This window comes from Tamandua tetradactyla, chromosome 14, assembly GCF_023851605.1.
Source record: "Tamandua tetradactyla isolate mTamTet1 chromosome 14, mTamTet1.pri, whole genome shotgun sequence".
Taxonomy (NCBI): Eukaryota; Metazoa; Chordata; class Mammalia; order Pilosa; family Myrmecophagidae; genus Tamandua; species Tamandua tetradactyla.
The window spans coordinates 36,343,238-36,370,759 of NC_135340.1; the positions used below are offsets into that span (position 1 = coordinate 36,343,238).

The 27,522-nt window shown below is 37.3% G+C and overlaps 1 protein-coding gene across 2 annotated transcripts; it reads left to right on the forward strand.

Annotated features, from left to right (window-relative positions):
- Positions 1 to 8,982: 8,982 nt before the first annotated feature.
- On the forward strand, positions 8,983 to 27,248 carry CCNB1IP1 (cyclin B1 interacting protein 1). 2 transcript variants are annotated; one of them, XM_077127338.1, is made up of 4 exons: positions 8,983 to 9,093; positions 11,419 to 11,557; positions 14,449 to 14,782; positions 26,067 to 27,248. In XM_077127338.1, the coding sequence occupies exons 1-4, from the start codon at positions 8,990 to 8,992 to the stop codon at positions 26,267 to 26,269; spliced, it is 780 nt and encodes a 259-aa protein (XP_076983453.1). In that variant the 5' UTR covers positions 8,983 to 8,989; the 3' UTR covers positions 26,270 to 27,248. The 2 variants fall into 2 exon arrangements, with proteins under 2 accessions (XP_076983453.1, XP_076983452.1); XM_077127337.1 differs by having other exon boundaries at positions 8,990 to 9,093; positions 11,224 to 11,557.
- The last annotated feature ends 274 nt before the right edge of the window (positions 27,249 to 27,522 follow it).

Genomic DNA, 27,522 nt, shown 5'->3' on the forward strand with positions numbered 1-27,522 from the left:
CTTGAAGTAAAGTGATTTGAATTCTTTCATTGATTTTGTTTAATTCCTGGAGAATGGCAGCTGTTTTAGTTGTGTTTCAGCAAGACATTTAGATAGAGTAACTGGAACTTAAGCTCTTATGTAAAATATATACATGGTACATTAAACTACTTGGATACCCATGAGTCTACTTAAAAATTTTAATATATGATTATAAAGCTTGTTCCTTCTATGAGGCAATGAACAACGATTGCCAAAAACAACCTATGTGAGGAATAGATATATAAAAAAGTTTACTGGTAGGAAGATCTTTATTGTGGATTTATAGTCTTACTGGATACTTAAGTCTTCTATTAAAACAAATACAAAATAGAATGCTTGTCTGCCATGTGGGAGACAAGGTTCATTTACCGACCCAATCACCCTAAAACAAACAAACAAGCAAACAAATACCGAAATGTCAAATGAGTTTTAGAGTAGGTAATGGTAAAAGTTTAAGATTTAGAGAATACACAGGAGAATTACTGTCTGCAACTCTTAGAAATGTGGTACAGAAATACTCATAGGGTCTTAGAGTATCTGCACAAGAATATTTTAAAATTTTTGAAAGGTGAAAGTAATCTGATAATTAAATGGTGAAAGTGATATGTGAACACAAGTTGTGCTGTCATTGTTTAGAAATCAAATGCCCTTGAAATCACTTCATGGAGAATATACACTTCATAAGTATTCAGTAGTTGGTATAAAAGCATTGAACAGCTGAATTAAACTTTCAGAAATGAAAAGAAATATGACAGGTCTTTAAGGTGCCTGGTTTTTCTGTTGAAATTCTCAATTTTTGCTAAAAAACAAGGTGTCAAACTGTGGGGAAGTTACTTTTCTGTGTTCAGGTATAGTACAACTACCACTTGAAACCCAGTGCTTTTTCTTCATTATACCTCTAGGCTGCTTTTGTAAATAAGTGCTCAGAAAAACTTTCTCATGTGTATTCTATGTAGTTTTGCCATTGAGGTAGGTAATAACATCCCCACGTACTACTTAAATAGGCAATAGTAACTTAAATCTCATGAGGTACACAATTTTCAGTATTTTGGTTACCCTTAAATAGCATGTTAACTATCATTTGAAAATGGGACTGGATTACCATTGCTTTCTGAAATGGTCACTCTTTCCCTTGTGAGTCTTGTTACCCAGATTCCTGTTAAGAATAGATTAAAGATCTATATGTATCAAAAGCAAAACTTTAAAACTAGGAAAACATAGAATATCATATTGAAGTACATAAGCACAAAAAGGAAAGGTTGACGGATTTGTGTACATTAAAATTTCAAACCAGGATGTCCATACCATGTAACTGACAAAGAACTCCACATAAATGAAGAAAATGAGAAAAAGATTTAATAAGCAGTTCACAGATGAGGATTCTTGAATAGTCATTCAAATGAAAAGATACTTAACATTACTAGTAATTAGAATTGTGTGTTAAAACAACACTGAGATACATTTCATTGCCAATCAAATAGGCAAAAGTGAAAGAAAAAAAACCCCGATACTTCCACATGTTGCTGAGCCTGGAGTTCTGAGCCTCATACTTTGCTGATAACATGTAAATTTATTTCATTACCTTACAGCGTTAACATCTCATTTGTGAAAGATGCTTATACTGTAGCCCAGAAATTCTGTCTCTGGGTATTATATTTTATAAGAATTCTTGCATATGTATTCAAGGAGATGTACAGAAGGTTCATTGCAGTGTTGAGTTAAATTGCAAAAACCTGGAGCTAACGTTCATTAGAATAATCAACAAAAAGTGTCCCAGTGATATGTGTTGTATAAGATAAGTAGTTTTAAAACATGGAAAGTTGTTAATTGATGCATAAGCATATAATAAAAATGTGAGAACATGCATGGAAATGGTAAACACTAAAATGTGGCTTGTTCTTAATCCTTGGAGAGGGAGGGAATAAATGAGATTGGGACATACATAGAGAGATTCCAGTTGCATTTGTAATGTGTTATCTTGTTTAAAAAATAAGCAAATGTGGGAAAGTCTTGGGTTTATTAAAGCTGAGTAATGGTGATTCATACTCTGCTTTTTGGTATGCTTTATGTTTAACAATAAAATCAATCTTTTAAAAAGCTCTTTATGTTGAATGGTGTACCTGTATCCCAGGCTTGATTGAGGTCTCATGCCCAGGAACCCCCTAGAATAGAGTCAGTGAAGGGTTTATGTCATGAGAAAATAGCACAAACATGCCACTGAGAAGCATGTTGGTTCCATTCCAGTGTTGCAGGCTACTATAGGGATATGAAGGCTTTGTAGCTCTCTTTTATTTTCTACCTGGCAAACATATTAGGGATTAAAAGGGTTATTCCCACAGGTCTTTAGCCAGATGGGATGGCAACTGGAAATTGGATTAGAGAAAACGGTATAGGGTTTGGGATTAAATAAGATGATTTTGAAGAAGGAAAGGATCATATTGTACAAACATTGATCACAAAGTTAGGTGCTGGTCAAATTTGAATGCTTTATGTCTTATAAATTTAAGATGAGATAGTAGATCTTTTTGGTACTTACATTTCAAAATCTGACATAGTTAACCCAGAAAATGCAACAAAGCCCCTAATAGCCAAAATAAATGTTAGGGAGTACATGGTTTACATGAATCACCAATTTTTTTCTAGTCCAATTTGTGTTATTGGAATTAGGTTATCACATAAGATTCTCAGAAGGCATTTTAGGAAATGTGAAGACCAATATAACTAATTACTGCAAATGAACTATATGAAACAACCCCTCTCCTCCCTGTACCCTCCCCCCAAATAACCTCTCAGTTTAATGAGAGCAGTTTTTTGTTTGTTTAAAGGAGAAAGCTTAGTATTATGAATTCACAGCCTAGAAAAGGTTTCGTGGGGCTTGAGGTCCATTGTGTGGATGGTTAATTTATCTTATTCACATTAGGCTCACATCTGGAAAGGTGGCTACAAAAGCTGGCATCAAGGAAGGAGAGGGCAATGGGGAGAAGCATAAGCAAGTCAACTGCAAAGCAACACATCTGATGTCAGTGTAGTAGGCTCCAGGGTGTGTTCCCCCAATGCATTTGAGCTAGTGTTCTAGTTTGCTAGCTGCTGGAATGCAACATACCAGAAACGGAATGGCTTTTAAAAAGGGGAATTAATTTCTTTTTAAATACCAAAAAACACCAAACAAACGCAAACATTCTTAACTTTTGATCATTCCGTTCTACATATATAATAAGTAATTCGCAATATCATCACATAGTTGCATATTCATCATGATCATTTCTTGGAACATTTGCATTTATTCAGAAAAAGAAAAAAAAGCAAAAAAATTGATACATACCATACCCCTTACCCCTCCCTTTCATTGATCACTAGCATTTTGATCTAAATTTATTTCAACATTCGTTCCCCTATTATTTATTTTTATTCCATATGTTTTACTCGTCTGTTGATAAGGTAGATAAAAGGAGCATCAGACACAAGGTTTTCACAATCACACAGTCACGTTGCGAAAGACACATCATTTTACAATCATCGCCAAGAAACATGGCCACTGGAACACAGCTCCACATCTTCAGGCAGTTCCCTCCAGCCTCTCCACTACATCCTGACTAACAAGGTGATAGCTATTTAATGCATAAGAATAACCTTCAGGATAACCTCTCAGCTTTGTTTGGAATCTCTCAGCCACTGACACTTTATTTTGTCTCATTTTGCTCTTCCCCCTTTTGGTCGAGAAGGTTTTCTCAATCCCCTGATGCTAAGTCCCAGCTCACGCTAGGAGTTTTCTCTTGATGCTGAGTCTCAGCTCATTCTAAGATTTCTGTCCCATGCTGCCAGAAAGGTCCTCACCCGTGGGAGTCATGTACCACTTAGACAGGGGGACAGTGGTGACTTTGCTTGTGTTGGCTGGAGAGAGAAGCCACATCTGAGCAACAAAAGAGGTTCTCCTGGGGGTGACTCTTAGGTCTAATTAAAAAGGGGAATTTAATAAGTTGGTAGGTTACAGTTCTAAGGCTGAGAAAATGTCCCAATTACAACAAGTCTATAGAAATGTCCAATCTAAGGCCTCCAGGGAGAGATACCTTGCTTCAAGAAGGCTGATGAAGTTCAGGGTCTCTCAAGTGGAAGGGCACATGGCAAACACAGAGTTTCTCTCTCAACTAGAAAGGACATGGTGAACATGGTCAGGCTTTTTCTCTCATCTGAAAGGGCACATGGTGAACACAGCATCATCTGCTAACCTCTTCTGACTTCCTGTTTCATGAAGCTCCCCAGGAGGCATTTTCCTTCTTCATCTCCGAAGGTCGCTGGCTGGTGGACTCTGCTTCTTGTGGTTATGTTGATCTCTGCTCTCTCTGAATCTCTCATTCTCTAAAATGTTTCCTCTTTTATAGGACTTCAGAAACTAATCAAGACCCACCCAAATGGGTGGAGACATGTCATCACCTAATCCAGTTTAACAACCACTTTTGATTAAATCACATTCCCAGGGAGATGATCTTCAATTACAGTTTCAAACATACAGTATTGAATAGGGATTATTCTGCCTTTATGAAATGGGATTTTGATTAAAACATGCCTTTTCTAGGGTCCATACATCCTTTCAAACCAGCACAGCTAGCAAGAGTTAAAAATTAAAAACAACAACAAAAGAACCCCAAAATTTATATAACATGCTGAACCCTATTGTAAATGGTGACCTATAATTAAATTGCATAATTATAAAACATTCATCAATTGTAACATGTACCACACTAATGCAAAATGTTAATAGGGCAGAATATGAGAACTCTGTATTTTACACACTATTTTTCTGAAAATCTACAACTTCTCTAATAATAATAAACCTGACAACCATCATCCTCAGAATTCTGGGAAACAGTTAAAGGGTTACAATAACTGAGTAAATGCTGAACTGAGAAAATGCAGCTTTAAAAAAGGTAGGAGAAGCTTGTGACTTTGCTGGTCCCTCCCCCATGGCTTCCCTGGTATGGAGCCAGCCTCCCATTGTGGGTCTTGGCCCTGATCCTGAGGATGCAGACCGTACCCTATGTGCACACTGGGGTACCTGTACGTCAGTGCCAATCTTTCAAGTGGCAGCCTGAAATACTGAATTACACCCTCCACCCCAGAATCTATTCTGCAGCCAGAAGCAGCTTGCAGACTGCTAAAGCAGTGAAAAACAATTTAGAGTGGACTGGGGCAAAGGATTACTAGCCTTAAGTAATACAATAGAGCACCTAGGAGGGGCAGAAAGCCTTCACTGGGAGTGGAGAGACCATTTTAATTCCTGTAAATGGGGGATTTTGTAAAGTCACAATCACAAGCCCAGGAAAAGAAGGGCTCAGGAAAGATGGAAATGACCCTGCACTTCACATTTGCCTTGGGCTGATCTTCCTGATAGGAGGGCTTACCTCTGAAAGAGAGCAAAACCAGCCCAGAGTCAATTTGTAAAGACATTGAAAAGTGCTTTTAGCATTGGTTTATTTGTTTTTGCTAGCATTTGACACTCAAGGAAATTGCTGTCATATCACTAGCTAGATATAAACTTGAGGAACAGACAAATTTTGTATTCCAGAGTACTGACACTTTAAAATGTTAAAATGTAGAGTGTGCAGCAAAAGAATACAAGACAAACAAAGAAACTGGAAATGATGGCCAAATCAAAAGAGTAAGATAAAAACCCAGAAATTATCAAGGAAGAAGACGAGACTTTGGATACATCAGGTAGACTTCAAAAAAATGATCATCAATATGCTTAATGAGATAAAGGAGAACACAGAGAAAAACCTAAAGATATCAAGAAAACAATTAATGAACAATATGAGAAGCTCAGTAAAGAAAAAAATGTTAAAAAGATATGCCCTATGTGCAATGTTAAAAAGAATTATGCAAAAAAAAAAAAAAAAATTCTGCAGACCGAAAGAAAAGGACATTAAACAGTGGATTGAAGTGGCATAAAGAAAAAAAAATATTTTTAAACTTTTTAAACTGTATAATATAACATCTATACAAAAGAAGGAAAGAAAAAAGCAATCATTTTCAAGGCACCCTTCAACACGTAGTTACAAGACAGATCCCAGAGTTTGTCATGGGCTACCATACCATCATCTCAGAATTTTCCTTCTAGCTGCTTCAGAACATTGGAGGCTGGAAGTAATATATATATATATTTTTTTTTGTGAAAATAACATATATACAAAAAAGCAATAAATTTAAAAGCACAGCAGAATAATTATTGTAGAACAGACTTCCAAGTTTGGTATGGTTTACAATACCAAATTTTAGGTTTTTACTCCTAGCTACTCTAAGATACTGGAGACTAAAAGAAATATCAATATAATGATTCAGCAATCATACTTGTTTGTTAAACCCTGCCTTCTCTCTGTAACTCCACCATCACCTTTGATCTTTCTTCCATTCTCTAGAGGTATTTGGACTATGCCCATTCTACCTTCTTCCTGTTGGAAGAGCTGTCAATAATATGGGGTAGGGAGATGGAACTAGCGCATATTCTGGAAAGGCTGGCCTCTCTAGGTTTCAGGACGTATCTGGTCCAGGTACCCATCTGGAGGTTGTAGTTTTCTAGAAAGTTACCCCAGTGCATGGAACCTTTGTAGAATCTTATATGTTGCCTTAGGTGTCTTACACTATGTCCTAGTACATGCATATTTTAACTAGAATATGAGCTCTTTGAAGCTAAGAATTAGGTCTTCCCTATTCATGACAGCATTTACTAACAAGAGAATACTGCCTGACATTAATAAAGCCACTACAAATTCAAATTCTTCTACATACAAATGGCAAAGTAAATAAAAAGCCAGACTCTTTGAAAGCCAGATAATCAAGGTTAAAAAAATCTATTATTTCTTACTAAGCTTAACTGATTTAGAAAAAGATATATTTGATACATCAGCATATTCTTATTTTATTATATTTTATGTGTTATCATTACCAGGTAATTGCTCAATTCATGTAAACTAACCTGTCTAGTTAGTCTATTTTTAAGAGGAATTTTGAGAATGTACTTATAATACTAGCTTATTTTATCTGTAAGCGTGTATAAAATTTTAATTATAATTGTAGTAATCTTTCATTTTAAAATCATATTGAGGGTGGGCCACGGTGGCTCAGCAGGAAGAGTTCTCTCCTGCCATGCTGGAGACCCGGGTTTGATTCTCAGTGCCTGCCCATGCGAAAAAAAATAGAGTTGGGGTAGCTATGTTAGTTCCAGATAAAATCAACTTTAAGTCAAAGATTTGTTGTGAGGAACGAAGAAGGTTTCTATATACTGATAAAAGAGGTCAATTCAAGAAGAGTTAACAACTGTAAATATATAGAGACCTCCAGCAGAACTCCAAAATATATGAAACAAATCTTGACAGATTTGGAGGTAGAAGTAGATGGTTCTATATTAATAGGAGATTTCAATACAACACTTTCAATAATGGGTAAAACATCTAGGCAGATAATCAGTAAGGAATTAGAAGACTTAAATGATATTATAAAACTATACCTAACAGAGATATATAGAACACTTCACTCAACAGCAGCATAACATATAGTCTTTTCTAGTGCACATGGATCATTCTCCAGGATAGACCACATGCTAGATCACAAAACAACTGTCAATAAGTTGAACAAAATATTAAAATCATACATATATCTCTGATCACATGGAAAGAAGGTACAAATCAATTAACAGAGAGAGAAACTAATATACAGGTCACCAGGGGCCAGGTTGAGGGTAGAGGTAAGGAATGCTTAATCTGTACGTAGTTTCTTTTGGGATTTATAGAAAAGTTTAGTTAATGGCTCATGGTGAGGGTAACACAACATTGATGAATGTAATTAACTCTCAATTATACATTTGAATGCGGTTAAAAGGTAAAACATTATGTTGTATACATGTTTCTAGAATTAAAAGTAAAAAAACAAAACAAAAACATAGGACTGTACACCCTAGTAGTCAACCTTAAGGTCCGCTATGGATTATAGTTTTAGTAAAATTATAATAATATCATTTCATCAATTTGTAATAAATGTACTACAGTAATGAAAAGTGTTAATAGAGGAATCTGTGTCTGTGAGGGGGGATCGCTATATTTCTTTTGCATGGTTTTTTCTATCTACAACTTCTCTTAAAAAAAGAAAAAACTAAACAAACATGGTATTAAGGCTTATATCCCTAGGCCCCATCTGGCCCTCTTCCACTCATTTTTGTTTTTTAAATCTAAACGCCAACAGGCCTATATAGAAGAAAATTACACGATTTCTACACGTTTAAGTGCACGACAAGAAGAAAATTGATAGGTAATATGATTAGGGAAGATATGAAACATTTAACAGCACACTAGTCTTAGGGTGGTGCAAAGGCAGATCACCTCTGACACCCGACACTGTTTACTTTCAAGAGGGCTGGAATGAATGTTCATAATGCAAGCTCTTATGAAGGAAAGTTCTATTTTGTTTTAAAGTATATGGAAAACGCATAACACCTGGAAAGGTTTCTATCCCAAAGGGGGGGAAAAAGAATCTCAACCAAGAGGTGATAACTGTCCAATTACAGGTTCCCACGCTTTCTGGAATTTTCTTCTGAAAACTTGCGCTGCCTGGCGGGAAATCTCACAAATTTTGCCGGACAAACATCTATCCTAACTCAGCGGCAGGGGCTCAAACCACAGTCAGTTTCTCTCAACTTGCCTTCGCTGCTTTCTCCTCAACTTAAATCTTATACCCAGGATAGCAACGATGTTACTCTTGTGCCCGTCGACAGCAGTCAAGAGCACTGAGAGTAACTTAAAGGCTCCGAGGGCCTCGTCTCAGTCCGATTCGCAGCTCCGGACACGGGCCCTAAGACCCGCTAAGGCACCCAACACCGCGCAGCCCTTAGCACCTGCGCCACCGCGCGGCGGACCCCAGGATTCTCAGCGGCCCGAAGCCCAGCTCCCAGCGTCAGAGAGGCGTTGGGGTGACTCCGCGCATGCGCTCTCTGAGGCGAACCGGGCAAGCGCTGATAAGCTTCCCTGTTCGCGTAGTGGCGGAGGCAAAGCCGGCGTTTTCCCGCGCTTTTTCTGAACGCCTCAGGTTAGGTATTCTTATTTGAATATTTTTATTGTTGTTATTATTATGAACATTATTGTTTTTCATCGAGCGTGGAGAGCAGGCCTAGAATCCCAGCGTGAAGTTTCTGTGGGTTTTCGCATGACGTCCTTGGTAACTTGGACGGCGGCTCAGTTGGCTCTCTCCCTCACCTCCTGGGAAGTTGGGGATTAGTGGCACCTGTCGCTCTGACTGGGAAGTGTCTCTGCCTTCGAAACTGGTTCTAGTTCTTTAGCTTCCCCTATGCCAGTTACTGTCCTGGAGGTAAAATAGCCCTCTTAACGCTTGACTGCCAGGTGCCGTACACCATGGAGACTCACCAAGTGGGGACATTTAGGATGACGGTGTCAGAGCGTTCCCTGTTGACCCCGATGTGCACGGCAATATCCTTGGCAGAATTCGTCAGTTGAGAGATGTACATTTCTTTTTAGTATCTAATTGATATGTCACTATTAGTTTTTAAAATATGCGACTTTTGATATATCCAGAATAATTGCTTCCCTGTTTGGTTAATAATGAGGGCAGACACTATACTGAAAAGTAACTTAGCAGATAGTATTTATTTATTTCTACAAATGTTTTAAATAGAGGCATAGCTCTGAATAGTATTTTTATTAATAGGTGAATTTTTATTAAAAATTTTTTTTGGAGAAATCGTCACTTGCATTCCATAGATGGTGTGCAACCAATGACTCCCAATTTCATCACAGTGGGTGAATTTTTAAACTGATGATTTTAAAAAATTCGATTTGTACAGATTTTTAGCCTTCATTATGGTATCTGGATGGATTAGGTTAGTTTAAATTGAATACTAGCAGCCTGCTACTCTTTTAATCAAGCTAACACAAGTAAAGAATCTGGGATATTATAGCAAATAGGAAAAACCTAAAAATGAAGCTTAAATTGTGTTAAAGAATGATTGAAGTCAGTGCCTAGACTTACTGACATCTACCATGTGTGAGATGTGATATCCTAGCAAACTATGAATGGGTTTGTATTTTTGTTTAGGTTTTCAGGAATGGCAGAAAGCACTGATTTAATTTTGATTTATTTGTATTTTATAAATGTTCCTAAACTTTTCCCCACATACATATTGTTTTTAACTTTAGTAAGACTAGGAACCACCTGTGTTGTTTTTTTTTTAATTAAAAAAATTTTTTTAAATTCCAAAAAACACCAAACGCAAACATTCCTATTTTGATCATTCCGTTCTACATATATAATCAGTAATTCACAATATCATCACATAGTTGCATATTCACTATCATGAATGATCATGATTTGTATCTGTTCAGAAAAAGAAATAAAACAAAAACAGAAAAAAATCATACATGCCATACCCCTTACCCCTCCCGTTCATTGATCACTAGCATTTCAATATAAATTTATTTTAACATTTGTTCCCCCGTTATTTATTTTTATTACATATGTTCTACTCATCTGTTGACAAGGTAGATAGAAGGAGCAGCAGACACAAGGTTTTGACAATCACACAGTCACATTGTGAAAGCTATATCATTATACACTCATCCTCAAGAAACATGGCTACTGGAACACAGCTCTACGTTTTCAGGCAGTTCCCTCCAGCCTCTCCATTACATCTTGAATAACAAGGTGCTATCTGCTTAATGCATAAGAATAACCTCCAGGATAACCTCTGGACTCTGGAATCTCTCAGCCATTGACACTTTGTCTCATTTCACTCTTCCCCCTTTTGGTCCAGAAGGTTTTCTCAATCCCCTGATGGTGAATTCCAGCTCATTCTAGGGTTTTTCTCAATCCCTTGATGCTGAGTCCCAGCTCATTCTAGGATTTCTGTCCCATGTTGCCAGGAAGGTCGACACCCCTGGGAGTCATGTCCCACATAGACGGGGAGGGCCACCTGTGTTTTTAGCTTTTTCTTTAAAAAAATGTTTATGGCCTTTGCTGTGGTTTGTGCAAAGAAAGAGCCCAATTAATATTGTTGAGCTACTGAAATCAATATATTGATTAGAATAAAATACATCATAATAAAATGTGTGTAAAAATAAGCATATTTTATCTTTTAAAGTTCACTGATTTGTTTCATTTTCATTGCAAATCGACTTGTTTGACATTTTTATTTGCTACTATTAGGATTCTTTCCTGTGTCTGAAGACCTCATTTTTCCCTTATGTCTATGTGTGAAGACATGCTGCTTTGTAATTATCGTAAATGTCGCATTAAACTCTCTGGTTATGCTTGGGTCACTGCCTGCTCACATATTTTCTGTGATCAGCATGGCAGTGGTGAGTTTAGTCGTTCACCAGCTATCTGCCCTGCTTGCAACAGTACTCTTTCTGGAAAGCTAGATATTGTCCGTACAGAACTCAGTCCATCAGAGGAATATAAAGCCATGGTATTGGCAGGACTGCGACCAGAGATTGTGTTGGACATTAGCTCCCGAGCACTGGCCTTCTGGACATATCAGGTTAGTGCTCAGGCTAGTTTCTCTGAAAAGTATAATTTGAATCATACGTGAGAACTTATAATGTTTTTCCTTCACTGTGTTTATATTTTTAATTTTTTGTGTATGTATGGAGAGCTTTCTTTGAAATAATTTTCTTTTTTATACCAGCAATGTTTATTATTGAAAATCCAAAAGGAAAAAATCAAACCTAATTCCATCACTCAGAGATAAATTCCACAATACTACTTTATGACTATTTAATAGTAACAATATATTGTATATTTATTATGAATATTTTATTAAATATTTTACAATTACATTTTCAAAACCATCTCTCTCTCTCTTTTTTTTGCATGGGCAGGCACCAGGAATCGAATCTGGGTCTCCAGCATGGCAGGCAAGAACCCTGCCTGCTGAGCCATGGTGGCCTGCCCAAAACCATCATTTTTTAATGGTTGTATTTTGTCATTATTTATTTTCAAGTTACAAAAATAAATGGTGTGATGAGCATTCTTATCACCAAATTCACATTCTTGATTATTTTATTATTATTTTTTTTTACATGGGCAGGCACTGGGAAGCGAACCCGGGTCCTCTGGCATGGCAGGCAAGCATTCTTGCCTGCTGAGCCACCGTGGCCCACCCCATTCTTGATTATTTGCTACAATTAAATTCCTAAAACTAAACACATTTTAAAGGATTTTTAAAAATTGCAATGTTTTCAAGTTGTCTGCCATTACGGTTGTACCTTAAGAAGTGTATGAAAGTGCTTAGTTTTCCACTCCTTCTACTTATGAATTAGAAGTCAATAAAATAGAAACTCATTCCTCTTTAATTGTGCATTTCTTTGACAACTAGTAAGATGAGTAGATTTACTTTTATTTATTTTAACAAATTTTTTCTTTTATAAATTGCTCATTTCAGTCTGCTTGTTTCAATTGCTGTAGTTTTTTCCTATTGATTTGTAAGAATTCTCTTTATATACAAATAATCCAAAGGTTATGAAAAATTTTTGCCCTTTTCACTTAACTTTTATAAGTTTTCATTGAATTTTTTTTTTTTTTTTTTTTTTTGCATGGCAGACACCGGGAAGCGAACCCGGGTGGCCTGCCCTTCATCAATATTTTGATATACAGAAGTTTGAATTTTTGAGTATTTAGATTTATCAATCTTTTCCCTTTATGATTTTTGCCTTTGGTGTCTTCTTAGAATGAACCTCCTATGGAGAACTTTAATCATGTTATATTGTTATATCTTGAATATGCATTTAGTATGATGCTTCTTAAAAGTTGGATTTGGCAAACACTAAGGAAACATTTTAATTATATTTTTCTCCATCAGGTGCCCCTATTATGTTTTCCTGTATCTTCTCCTACTTACCTGTATTGTAGGGTATATATACAATAATGTAATTGCCTGCATATTTTTACATTTCTTCTAGTTAGGAGAATTCTTTAAGGCCAAATTTTTATTTTTATACATTTCTGGGTCCTTGGTGACCTCAATAGTTACTGGTCTTAAGTCTCATTAAATATTTATTGACTGAATGAATAGAAAATGTGTGTTAAAAAATAGATTCCTATTTGGGGTGGTATTGATTGAACATGTAACATGTGTTGTTTTTATCTGTTCAGATATGGTGGAAACCAGTGAATGGATCAGTATAGGTAGCCAAAAATGAATTTTTCTTTATTTCACTTATTTATTTTTCCCCCCATTTAGTTATTCAACATATATATATATTTTAGTACCGGGAAACATTTGTATCTCATATACCTTCTTATCAGTTCATGCAGGCTAAAGTTTAGAGGGTAGTAAATAATAGTAATAATAATATTATTATTAAATAATAAACCTAGTTATCTGAAATACATTTTTGATGCTTCAAGGATGTGGGGTCTTCAGAGTGCTATGAGAGCACATTGGAGGGATAAGCAATGCAAACATGGTGGAATTACATCAAACTATATGGAATGGACAAATTAAAATTGTAAAAAAAAGGAAATTCCTCAAATTTCACTTTCTGTCAAAGTAGTTAAAGGACAGTAAACCCAGAGATAAGCCAAAATTAATTTCTGTGTGTAATAGTTACCTACTGCTGTGCAACAAACTTAATGGTTAAAGCAACAAATCTACTAGCTTAACACAATGCACATTTAATATCTCATAGTTTCTGGAGTTAAAATTCGGTCATGGCCTGGCTAAATTCTCTGTTCAGGGTCTCACAAGACCCAATTGAGGTAGTGGCTGGGTCTGCAGTTTCATCTGAGGCGTGACTGGGAAAGAATCCACTCCCAAGCTCACATGATGGTGGTATACATTTCCCAGTGGACTGTCAGACTCAGGGCTTTGGTTTCTTGATGGCTATTGGCTGGAGTTCATCTTCAGTTACCTGTCACGTGGGCCTTCCCAATATAGCTATTTGTTTTTTCAAAGCCAGCAAGGGAAAGAAACTCCTAGTAAGAAGGACTTCATAGTCTTATGTAATATACTCATGAAGTGACATCCCGGTGATTTCATTCCAGTCACAGGTCTTGCCCATACTCAAGGGAAAGGGATTGCACAAGGCTGTGAGTACCAAAAGGTAGGGATAGGTGAGTCTTCTGCTCACATTGTGGATTACTTGAAAAATGGTATTGTATTTCTTAAAAATCTTTGGAATTTATGTCACTTGTTAAGGTAAACCAAATAATCACTTTTTCTTTGGTGGTTTAATGGTAGGGTTTGAGAGTAGTCCTCCAGATTTTTTCAATACATTTACTAACGTATCTTATTACTCTATATAATTACTTTTTCCTGGTTCTGGTTCTAAATGTTAAAGTAGTGACATCCTGGTATAAGTATCTTTCTTTTCCTTTTGTGTTTCAATGAAGTTGAGTAATTTATAAGTTTTCTTTTCTCTTTTGTGATAGGTACATCAGGAGCGTCTCTATCAAGAATACAATTTCAGCAAGGCTGAGGGTCATCTGAAACAGATGGAGAAGATGTATACTCAGCAAATACAAAGCAAGGATGTAGAATTGACCTCTATGAAAGGGGAGGTTACTTCCATGAAGAAAGTGCTAGAAGAATACAAGAAAAAGTTCAGTGACATCTCTGAGAAGCTTATGGAGCGCAATCGCCAATATCAAAAGCTCCAGGGCCTCTATGATAGCCTTAGGCTTCGAAACATCACTATTGCTAACCAAGAAGCTACCCTCGAACCGTCCATGATCACACAGAATGGTGTTTTTGGCTTCCCGTTAGGTAAGAAAGGACATATGATGGCCAGTGTTTATTCTTTTAATCAGTGATTTTCATGGTAGACTGCAGAGTTTTAAGTAGTCAGTGAAGCCACCAAAGGCCTAGGGTGTTGGTAGGCTCTGAATTCTCTGTTTGTGTCTCAACTTGTATATGGTGGATTGAATTGTGTACCCCATTTTGGACATGTTCTTGGTCTTGGTTGGCATTCTTGTGGGTGTTGACTCGTAAATAAGATGTTTTCAAAATGTTATTTCAGTTAAGGTGTGGCCAACTGAATCAGGTTGGGCTTTAATCTAGATCACTGGAATCCTTTATAAGCAAGATGAAAGTCAGATGAAGAGAGCAGTCATGGGGAATAACCAGAAAGCGGGAAGTCAATGGAACTGTGAAGAGAAAGGAGAAGATGTTGCCATGTGCATTGCATGTGACAGAAAAGCCAAGGACCAAGTAATTCTGGCTGGCAGCCAGCCCCAGAATGCCACAGTCTTCTGGGAGAAAACATCACCCTACTTATGTTTCAATTTTGGATTTTTCTTAGCCTCAAAACTGTGAGCCAATAAATTCCCATTATTTAAGCCAGCGAATTATAGGGCATTTGTTATAGCAGCTCAGAAACTAAAACAGTTTTTGGTACTAGAAAGTGGGATCCTACTATTATAAATACCTAAAAATGTGAAACCACTTTGGAATTGAGTAGTGAGTAAAACCTGGAAGATTTGTGAATTGCTTGCTAGAAAAAGCCTGCATTGCTTTGAAGAGACTGTTGGTAGAAATATGAACATTAGAGGTACTTTTTAAAAAAATTTTTGATCATTCTGTTCTACATATATAATCAGTAATTCACAATATCATCACATGGTTGCATCTTCATCATCATGATCATTTCTTGGAACATTTGCATCTATTCAGAAAAAGAAATAAAAAGAAAACAGAAAAAAATTCATACATACCATACCCCTTACCTCTCCCTTTCATTGATCACTAGCATTTCAATCTAAATTTATTTTAACATTTGTTCCCCCTATTTATTTTTGTTTCATGTTTTACTCATCTGTTGATAAGGTGGTTAAAGGGAGCATCAGACACAAGGTTTTCACAATCACACAGTCACATTGTGAAAGCTTTATCATTATACAGTCATCTTCAAGAAACATGGCTACTGGAACACAGCTCTACATTTTCAGGCAGTTCCCTCCAGCCTTTCCATTACATCTTGACTAACAGGGTGATTTCTGTTTAATGCATAAGAATAACCTCCAGGATAACCTCCCGACTCTGGAATCTCTCAACCATTGACACTTTATTTTGTCTCATTTCACTCTTCCCCCTTTTGGTCGAGGTTTTCTCAATCCCTTGATGCTGAGTCTCAACTCATTCTAGGATTTCTGTCCCATGTTGCCAGGAAGGTCCACACCCCTGGGAGATATGTCCAACATAGACAAGGGGAGGGTGGTGAGTTTGCTTGTTGTGTTGGCTGCTGAAAGGGAGGCCACATCTGAGCAATAAAAGAGGTTCTCCTGGGGGTGACTGTTAGGCCTAATTTTAAGTAGGCTTGACCTATCCTTTGTGGGGTTAAGTTTCATATGAACAAACCCCAAGATTGGGGACTCAACCTATAGTTTTGGTTCTCTGCACTGCTTGTGAGAATATCAAGAATTCAACTTGGGGAAGTTGAATTTTCCCCCTTTCTCACCGTTCCCCGAAGGGGACTTTGCAAATAATTTTTTATTCACTGTTCAAATCACTCTGGGATTTATCGGGGCATCACTCTGAACAAACCAACAAAATCTGATGTCCTACTCAAGGTTCTATGTACTTATGGTGTTCAGTTAAGCTGTCTACATAAGTTATATTAGGAAATGCAGTAATAAAAATATAAATTTTGTACCAAATAAACAGTTTTTGCTTTAGTCTCACACAGAAGTTAAACTTTTAAAATATTATTACCATCTATTTTCAGCACCCTGCAGTAATGACATTCCTTTGTTCTTCCTCATGCAAAAACATTTTTAAAATCTGTACATTTAGTCACTATCATTGTACACTCTAGGCATTCCTAGATTATACCATCTCAGTCTTTATTTCTATCTTTCTTTCTGATTTCTTTTGTGCCCCCAGCCCTCCTCCCTCTCTTTCTCACATTCAGCTTCATTCAGTGTTTTAACATAATTGTATTACAGCTAGGTAGTATTGTGCTGTCCATTTCTGAATTTTTATATTCAATCCTGTTGCACAATCTGTATCCCTTCAGCTCCAGTTACCCAATATCTTACCCTATTTCTATCTCCTGATGGTCTCTGTTACCAATGAAATTCTCCAAGTTTATTCACTAATGTCAGTTCATATCAGTGAGACTATACAGTATTTGTCCTTTTGTTTCTGGCTAATCTCACTCAGCATAATGTCCTTAAGGTCCATCCATGTTATTACATACTTCATAACTTTATATCTTACAGTTGCATAATATTCCATCGTATGTATATACCACAGTTTGTTTAGCCACTCATCTGTTGATGGACATTTTGGCTGTTTCCATCTCTTCCAACTGTAAATAATGCTGCTATAAACATTGAGGTGCAAATGCCCGTTTGTGTCCTGGCCCTCATGTCCTCTGAGGAGATACCTAGCAATGGTATTGCCGCGTCATATGGCAATTCTTTATTTAGCTTTTTGAGGAACCGCCAAACTGCCTTCACTGCTGTTGTACCATTTTACATTCCTACCACAGTGGATAAGTGTGCCTCTTTCTCTACATCCTCTCCAGCACTTGATAATGGCCATTCTGGTGGGTGTGAGATGATATCTCATTGTGGTTTTGCTTTGCGTTTCCATTAGAGGTACTTTTGATGAGACCTTAGAAAGAAATGATGAATGTGTTATTGGTAATTGGAAGAAAGGTGATATTTGTTATTAAGTGGCAGAGAACTTGGCAAAATTCTGTTCTAATACCAGATTGAAAGTGGAATTTGAAAATGATGAATTTGGTCATTTATCTGAGGAGATTTCCAAGCTAAGTGTGGAAGGTGCATCCTGGTTTCTTCTTGCAGCTTTTAGTGAAATGAGAGGAAAGAGATCAACTGAGAATTCCCTGTTCAGCACAGGGAAACCAGCACTTAATAATTTGGAAAATTCTTGTCTGTCCAGGTAGCTTGGTCTGAGACTGGGGCCAGAAATGACTGTGTTCAGGGATTTCTCTGAGATTCTAGGAAGTGATTTTCCAGAGAACAGGGTTCCATGTGAGGGTTTAACTGAACAACCCTTTGATAAAGGAGATGTGGCTGGATATGAATCCTTCAGCCATTTCAGTGGAAGTCAGGATTGGAAATGTAGTTATCCAGGAAGGATCTGTGGAAAGTTATTTTGTCTGATGGTTTGAATCTGCTTGAACTGCATGCAAAGCCAACAGGTTTTTATAAAATTTGTGTGAGCAGAATCACTGCTAGCCTGAGCCAAAAGGGATAAACTAAAGGGAGACTTATTTCATAGGCAGAACCGTGGAAACCATTTCTGGACTGAAATTGGGCCAAAAGAGTGGGCCTACCCAGATGTGCAGAAAAGGCAAGTTTGCCCCATTGCTTGAAGGGGGTGGACCTTGCATCCCATTTTTCAGGGAGGGTGCTGCCACCCCAGTTCTCAGAGATGGCGGGGCCTGTGCCCTGTTGTTTGTGGAAAGCTTGGCTGCTACGGCAGTGCTCAGAGAGGGTGGGGCCTTCACCCCAGTGTTCAAATAGAGCACGGCCTCTGTGCAAATGCTTGGAAGGGGTGGAGCTGCTGCTTCATCAGTCGTGGAGGACAAATGTTAAATCATAGATGACAGAACTTGAACTCTAATGGAATTTGCTCTGCTGGGTTTCAAACTTGTTTAGGATCTGTGATCACTATTTTCCTTCTAATATCTCCCTTCTGGAATGGGAATGTCTGACTTATGCCTATCCCAACAATGAATATTGGAAACAGATAACCTGTTTTCTAGGTTTCACAGGTCAACAGACAGAGGGGAATTTTGCCCTAGATAGACCATAACCATAACTAATTGTGGTGAGATTTTTTTTTTTTTTTTTTATTAATTAAAAAAAGAATTAACAAAACAATTAGAAATCATTCCAATCTACATGTACAATCAGTAATTCTTAATAACATCACATAGTTGCATATTCATCATTTCTTAGTACATTTGCATCGATTTAGAAAAAGAAATAAAAAGACAACAGAATAAGAATTAAAACAATAATAGAAAGAAAAAAAAACAAAAAAAAACAAAAACAAAAAACCTATACCTCACATGCAGGTTCATTCAGTGTTTTAACATAATTGCATTACAATTGGGTAGTATTGTGCTGTCCATTTCTGAGTTTTTATATCCAGTCCCATTGTACAGTCTGTATCCCTTCATCTCCAATTATCCCTTCTCTTTTTTTTTTTTTTTTAATTAACGGAAAAAAAGAAATTAACCCAACATTTAGAGATCATACCATTCTACACATGCAATCATTAATTCTTAACATCATCACATAGATGCATGATCATCATTTCTTAGTACATTTGCATTGGTTTAGAAGAACTAGCAACATAACCGAAAAAGATATAGAATGTTAATATAGAGAAAAAAATAAAAGTAATAATAGTAAAATCAAAACAAAACAAAACAAAACAAAACAAAAACCTATAGCTCAGATGCAGCTTCATTCAGTGTTTTAACATGATTACTTTACAATTAGGTATTATTGTGCTGTCCATTTTTGAGTTTTTGTATCTAGTCCTGTTGCACAGTCTGTATCCCTTCAGCTTCAATTACCCATTGTCTTACCCTGTTTCTAACTCCTGCTGAACTCTGTTACCAATGACATATTTCAAGTTTATTCTCGAATGTCCGTTCACATCAGTGGGACCATACAGTATTTGTCCTTTAGTTTTTGGCTGGATTCACTCAGCATAATATTCTCTAGGTCCATCCATGTTATTACATGGTTCATAAGTTTATCTTGTCTTAAAGCTGCATAGTATTCCATCGTATGTATATACCACAGTTTGTTTAGCCACTCTTCTGTTGATGGAGATTTTGGCTGTTTCCATCTCTTTGCAATTGTAAATAATGCTGCTATAAACATTGGTGTGCAAATGTCCGTTTGTGTCTTTGCCCTTAAGTCCTTTGAGTAGATACCTAGCAATGGTATTGCTGGGTCGTATGGCAATTCTATATTCAGCTTTTTGAGGAACCGCCAAACTGCCTTCCACAGTGGTTGCACCCTTTGACATTCCCACCAACAGTGGATAAGTGTGCCTCTTTCTCCGCATCCTCTCCAGCACTTGTCATTTTCTGTTTTGTTGATAATGGCCATTCTGGTGGGTGTGAGATGATATCTCATTGTGGTTTTGATTTGCATTTCTCTAATGGCCAGGGACATTGAGCATCTCTTCATGTGCCTCTTGGCCATCCGTATTTCCTCTTCTGAGAGGTGTCTGTTCAAGTCTTTTTCCCATTTTGTAATTGGGTTGGCTGTCTTTTTGTTGTTGAGATGAACAATCTCTTTATAAATTCTGGATACTAGACCTTTATCTGATATATCATTTCCAAATATTGTCTCCCATTGTGAGGGCTGTCTTTCTACTTTCTTGATGAAGTTCTTTGATGCACAAAAGTGTTTAATTTTGAGGAGTTCCCATTTATTTATTTCCTTCTTCAGTGCTCTTGCTTTAGGTTTAAGGTCCATAAAACCGCCTCCAGTTGTAAGATCCATAAGATATCTCCCAACATTTTCCTCTAACTGTTTTATGGTCTTAGACCTAATGTTTAGATCTTTGATCCATTTTGAGTTAACTTTTGTATAGGGTGTGAGAGATGGGTCTTCTTTCATTCTTTTGCATATGGATATCCAGTTCTCTAGGCACCATTTATTGAAGAGACTGCTCTGTCCCAGGTGAGTTGGCTTGACTGCCTTATCAAAGATCAAATGTCCATAGATGAGAGGGTCTATATCTGAGCACTCTATTCGATTCCATTGGTCGATATATCTATCTTTATGCCAATACCATGCTGTTTTGACCACTGTGGCTTCATAATATGCCTTAAAGTCAGGCAGCGCGAGACCTCCAGCTTCGTTTTTTTTCCTCAAGATGTTTTTAGCAATTCGGGGCACCCTGCCCTTCCAGATAAATTTGCTTATTGGTTTTTCTATTTCTGAAAAATAAGTTGTTGGGATTTTGATTGGTATTGCATTGAATCTGTAAATCAATTTAGGTAGGATTGACATCTTAACTATATTTAGTCTTCCAATCCATGAACACGGTATGCCCTTCCATCTATTTAGGTCTTCTGTGATTTCTTTTAGCAGTTTTTTGTACTTTTCTTTATATAGGTTTTTTGTCTCTTTAGTTAAATTTATTCCTAGGTATTTTATTCTTTTAGTTGCAATTGTAAATGGGATTCGTTTCTTGATTTCCCCCTCAGCTTGTTCATTACTAGTGTATAGAAATGCTACAGATTTTTGAATGTTGATCTTGTAACCTGCTACTTTGCTGTACTCATTTATTAGCTCTAGTAGTTTTGTTGTGGATTTTTCCGGGTTTTCGACGTATAGTATCATATCGTCTGCAAACAGTGATAGTTTTACTTCTTCCTTTCCAATTTTGATGCCTTGTATTTCTTTTTCTTGTCTAATTGCTCTGGCTAGAACCTCCAACACAATGTTGAATAATAGTGGTGATAGTGGACATCCTTGTCTTGTTCCTGATCTTAGGGGGAAAGTTTTCAATTTTTCCCCATTGAGGATGATATTAGCTGTGGGTTTTTCATATATTCCCTCTATCATTTTAAGGAAGTTCCCTTGTATTCCTATCTTTTGAAGTGTTTTCAACAGGAAAGGATGTTGAATCTTGTCGAATGCCTTCTCTGCATCAATTGAGATGATCATGTGATTTTTCTGCTCTGATTTGTTGATATGGTGTATTACATTAATTGATTTTCTTATGTTGAACCATCCTTGCATACCTGGGATGAATCCTACTTGGTCATGATGTATAATTCTTTTAATGTGTTGTTGGATACGATTTGCTAGAATTTTATTGAGGATTTTTGCATCTGTATTCATTAGAGAGATTGGTCTGTAGTTTTCTTTTTTTGTAATATCTTTGCCTGGTTTTGGTATGAGGGTGATGTTGGCTTCATAGAATGAATTAGGTAGTTTTCCCTCCACTTCGATTTTTTTGAAGAGTTTGAAGAGAATTGGTACTAATTCTTTCTGGAACGTTTGGTAGAATTCACATGTGAAGCCATCTGGTCCTGGACTTTTCTTTTTAGGAAGCTTTTGAATGACTAATTCAATTTCTTTACTTGTGATTGGTTTGTTGAGGTCATCTATGTCTTCTTGAGTCAAAGTTGGTTGTTCATGTCTTTCCAGGAACCCGTCCATTTCCTCTAAATTGTTGTATTTATTAGCGTAAAGTTGTTCATAGTATCCTGTTATTACCTCCTTTATTTCTGTGAGGTCAGTAGTTATGTCTCCTCTTCCATTTCTGATCTTATTTATTTGCATCCTCTCTCTTCTTCTTTTTGTCAATCTTGCTAAGGGCCCATCAATCTTATTGATTTTCTCATAGAACCAACTTCTGGCCTTATTGATTTTCTCTATTGTTTTCATGTTTTCAATTTCATTTATCTGTGCTCTAATCTTTGTTATTTCTTTCCTTTTGCTTGCTTTGGGGTTAGCTTGCTGTTCTTTCTCCAGTTCTTCCAAATGGATAGTTAATTCCTGAATTTTTGCCTTTTCTTCTTTTCTGATATAGGCATTTAGAGCAATAAATTTCCCTCTTAGCACTGCCTTTGCTGCGTCCCATAAGTTTTGATATGTTGTGTTTTCATTTTCATTCGCCTCGAGGTATTTGCTAATTTCTCTTGCAATTTCTTCTTTGACCCAGTCGTTGTTTAGGAGTGTGTTGTTGAGCCTCCACGTATTTGTGAATTTTCTGGCACTCTGCCTATTATTGATTTCCAACATCATTCCTTTATGGTCCGAGAGAGTGTTGTGTAAGATTTCAATCTTTTTAAATTTGTTGAGACTTGCTTTGTGACCCAGCATATGGTCTATCTTTGAGAATGATCCATGAGCACTTGAGAAAAAGGTGTATCCTGCTGTTGTGGGATGTAATGTCCTATAAATGTCTATTAAGTCTAGTTCATTTATAGTAATATTCAGATTCTCTATTTCTTTGTTGATCCTCTGTCTAGATGTTCTGTCCCTTGATGAGAGTGGTGAGTTGAAGTCTCCAACTATTATGGTATATGAGTCTATTTCCCTTTTCAGTGTTTGCAGTATATTCCTCACGTATTTGGGGCATTCTGATTCGGTGCGTAAATATTTATGATTGTTATGTCTTCTTGTTTAATTGTTCCTTTTATTAGTATATAGTGTCCTTCTTTGTCTCTTTTAACTGTTTTACATTTGAAGTCTAATTTGTTGGATATTAGTATAGCCACTCCTGCTCTTTTCTGGTTGTTATTTGCATGAAATATCTTTTCCCAACCTTCCACTTTCAACCTATGTTTATCTTTGGGTCTAAGATGTGTTTCCTGTAGACAGCATATCGAAGGATCCTGTTTTTTAATCCATTCTGCCAATCTATGTCTTTTGATTGGGGAATTCAGTCCATTGACATTTAGTGTTATTACTGTTTGGATAATATTTTCCTCTAACATTTTGCCTTTTGTATTATATATATCATATCTGATTTTCCTTCTTTCTACACTCTTTTCCATATCTCTCTCTTCTGTCTTTTTGTATCTGACTCTAGTGCTCCCTTTAGTATTTCTTGCAGAGCTGGTCTCTTGGTCACAAATTCTTTCAGTGACTTTTTGTCTGAGAATGTTTTAATTTCTCCCTCATTTTTGAAGGATAATTTTGCTGGATATAGGAGTATTGGTTGGCAGTTTTTCTCTTTTAGTATTTTAAATATATCATCCCACTGTCTTCTAGCTTCCATGGTTTCTGCTGAGAAATCTACACAAAGTCTTATTGGGTTTCCCTTGTATGTAATGGATTGTTTTTCTCTTGCTGCTTTCAAGATCTTCTCTTTCTCTTTGACCTCTGACATTCTAACTAGTAAGTGTCTTGGAGAACGCCTATTTGGGTCTAATCTCTTTGGGGTGCGCTGCACTTCTTGGATCTGTAATTTTAGGTCTTTCATAAGAGTTGGGAAATTTTCAGTGAAAATTTCTTCCATTAGTTTTTCTCCTCCTTTTCCCTTCTCTTCTCCTTCTGGGACACCCACAACACGTATATTTGTGTGGTTCATATTGTCCTTGAGTTCCCTGATACCCTGTTCAAATTTCTCCATTCTTTTCCCTATAGTTTCTGTTTCTTTTTGGAATTCAGATGTTCCATCCTCCAAATCACTAATTCTATCTTCTGTCTCTTTAAATCTATCATTGTAACTATCCATTATTTTTTCTATGTTTGCTACTTTATCCTTCACTTCCATAAGTTCTGCGATTTGTTTTTTCAGTTTTTCTATTTCTTCTTTATGTTCAGCCCATGTCCTCTTCATGTCCTCCCTCAATTTATCGATTTCATTTTTGAAGAGGTTTTCCATTTCTGTTCGTATATTCAGGATTAGTTGTCTCAGCTCTTGTGTCTCATTTGAGCTATTGGTTTGTTCCTTTGACTGAGCCATATTCTCAATCTTTTGAGCGTGGACAGTTATCTTCTGCTGCTGGCGTCTGGGCATTTATTCAGATTTCTCTTGGTGTTGGACCCAGCAAGGTTGTAATATTTTTCTGTAAAATCTCTGGGTTCTGTTTTTCTTATCCTGCCCAGTAGGTGGCGCTCGTGGCACACGTTTGTCTGCGGGTCCCACCAGTAAAAGGTGCTGTGGGACCTTAAACTTTGGAAAACTCTCGCCGTCCTGGGGGTTCGCTAGCCGAAGTGGCTTGAGCCGGCCCGGGGTCCGAACGCAGGGAGGGTGTCCGAACGCAGGGAGGGTTGCTGGTCGCCGCAGCCAGGGAAAGAGCCCGTCCGAATTTCCTAGTCGGCCCTGGGCAACAAGCGTGGCGGGAGGGCGCCAGCGGCAGCGGCCCGCCCGAGAGAGTGCACGTTCCCCGGGAGTCACGGGTTTGGAAGGGGCCTCCCCCACCCGTCACCGTTCTCCGCGGCCTGGGGGTTTCCGATCCAATTCTCTCAGTTGGTCCGGGGGCTGCGCGTGGTGTGGGCGCCAGTCGCCTTGGTTTCAGGGGACCACCTCTCCAATTCTCCCAGCCGGCCCGGGAAGGGGGAAGGGAGTAACTCCGGCCGCTTGCCACCCCGCCCGGTAAGGCCCGCGCGCCTCGGCGATCTCACCCGAGCTGCTTCTCTCAGCCAGCCAGCCGTTCCAGGATGGGGTACGCTGTCTTTTTTATCTCTGTTGTGGCTTTGGGCGCTTTCTGTATCGTTTCTACTCCCCTAGTAGGTGTCCTGGAGAAGAAACTAAGATCCGCGCGTCTTACTAAGCCGCCATCTTCCAGGAAGTCCCTTGTGGTGAGATTTTATGCTTAACACTGTTACTGAAATGACTTAAGGCTTTTGGGATGTTGTTTGTAATTAATGTATTTTGTATGTGGGAAGAACATATCTTTTGGGAGTCTAGAGAGTGGACAGTGGCAGATTGAATTGTGTACCCCAGTTTGGACACGTGCATGGCGCTGTTCCTCATTCGTTGGATGTAGACCCATTATAAATAAGATCTCTACAAGATGTCAATTCAGTTAAGGTGTAGCCCAACTGAATCAGGATGGGCTTTAATCTGGGTTACTGGGGTCCTTAATAAACAAAGTGAAAGTCAGATGGAAATAGAAGCCATGGGAGAATCCAGGAGCTGGAAGTCATTAAAACCTGGAAGAGAATGAAGATGTACATTGCCAAGTGACAGAAAAGCCAAGGACAAGAGATTACTGACAGCCAGCCCCAGAATGCCAGTCTTCTGGGAGAAAGCATTGCCTTGAATAAAATCATGATATTGTGAATTCCATCTCTACTAAAAATTTATTTACTGTGTCAAATTAATTTTTATGTTGAGATCATGGCTGTCACTGAAAAGCACTTTACAGAAGAAGATACAGTATATACTATGGTCAGGATTAAGGGTGGGGGTCATCATGATCCTTTTCTTTATCCGACACTAGGTCTATATTTTATCCATTTCATAGGAGTTGAGTCCAGTTACAGATATTTATTGAATGATTTTTGTCTTTTTTGCCACCAAAGATATGTAAGGAAATAGATACTTAAAGTCTTTCCTCATTTTTTTTTTTTCCCCTCAGGGAACACCTCCAAGTTTCCTTTGGACAGTACACCCATTCGAAATCGTGGTGGTGGAGATGGAGATTTTCAGTTCCGGCCATTTTTTATGGGTTCTCCCACAGCACCCGAACCCAGTAACAGCTTTTTTAGTTTTCCCTCCCCAAGTCGTGAATTAGAGCAACAACAAGTCTCCAGCAGGGCCTTCAAAGTAAAAAGAATTTAGCTCACTTTACAGAATGTTTTTCTGTTCACTCTCAGTGATTTCATTTAGCAAATAATCTTCATTCTAGATAGGAGTTGCCAACCTCCCTGTGCTGTCTTTGAAGCTGTCTTCCTGTTTTCAGTTTATAAGAAATTCAGCGGGTTGCTTTAGAATCTGGTTTCTTTGATCTTTTTCTGTTATTTAAAACATGAGCATTGTGTTCTGTTAATCTCAATTATATTGTGAATTGTTGAGTTTTGACCAACACTGTAAAGGTCACAGTATAAATTGACCTTATTAGATGTTTCCTAGATCATTGTTTGCTGCTGGGCTGTTTCTTATTAGTTCTGAGTTTATGCCTATGTCTAAGCACCTGTATTATATACCTGTATGTCACTTTAGATTCTGACATTTATGTATAGAAATATATGTAAATGTGTTAATTTACATTTATACTTTGCTGTATTTGCAAGTATATTTATGTGAATATTTTGGTTTGGAAAATGGTTTGAGTCTGGGGCTTGTTACTTGGAGTTATATATTTATGTGTGTATATTTTTGTCTTATGTGAATTAAGAGTACAATTTGATGCATGTTCAGTTCTTTCTATTTTTAAAAATTCATATTGATAAGGTTATTTTTATTTGCTTATTTATTTATTTTTCGTATGCTATATGGCAGGAATCACATTTCATTCTTTTTCCATGTGAATATCCCGTTATTGCATCACCATTTGTTGAATTTTTTATTTGTTTGTTTGCTTGTTTGTTTGTTTGGGAAGTGCATGGGCCGGGAATCGAACCCAGCTCTCCTGTATGGCAAGCGAGAATTCTACCACTGAACTACCCTTGTACCCCCAATAAGGTTATTATTTTTATAAAGTTGATTTTTTGGCATTTACATGAAAATAAAATTACTTCTTTCTTTATCCCTTTGTCACTTGTTGTCTTGGGTTTACTTATTTAGGAATACATTTGAACTGTGGAAAATTTACCAATATGTTATTGATCTCAAGATTATATTAATTAAAATAAGTTTTAAAGTTTTGTTCCTTGTATTTCTTTCTTAAATAGTGAGCTTTTCTGACTACTATCACAGATAATTTATTTAAAATGTAGAGGCAAGAAAGAAATTTAAAGGACACTTTCAATGACTTTGTCTTATGAGAGGCAAGACTTAGAAACACACTAGTTAGGGAGGTTGAACATCTTGGTTCTATAAATGTTTTTTCCATATATTGGTTGTATATGTTTAAACTTTCCGGGCCTTAATTT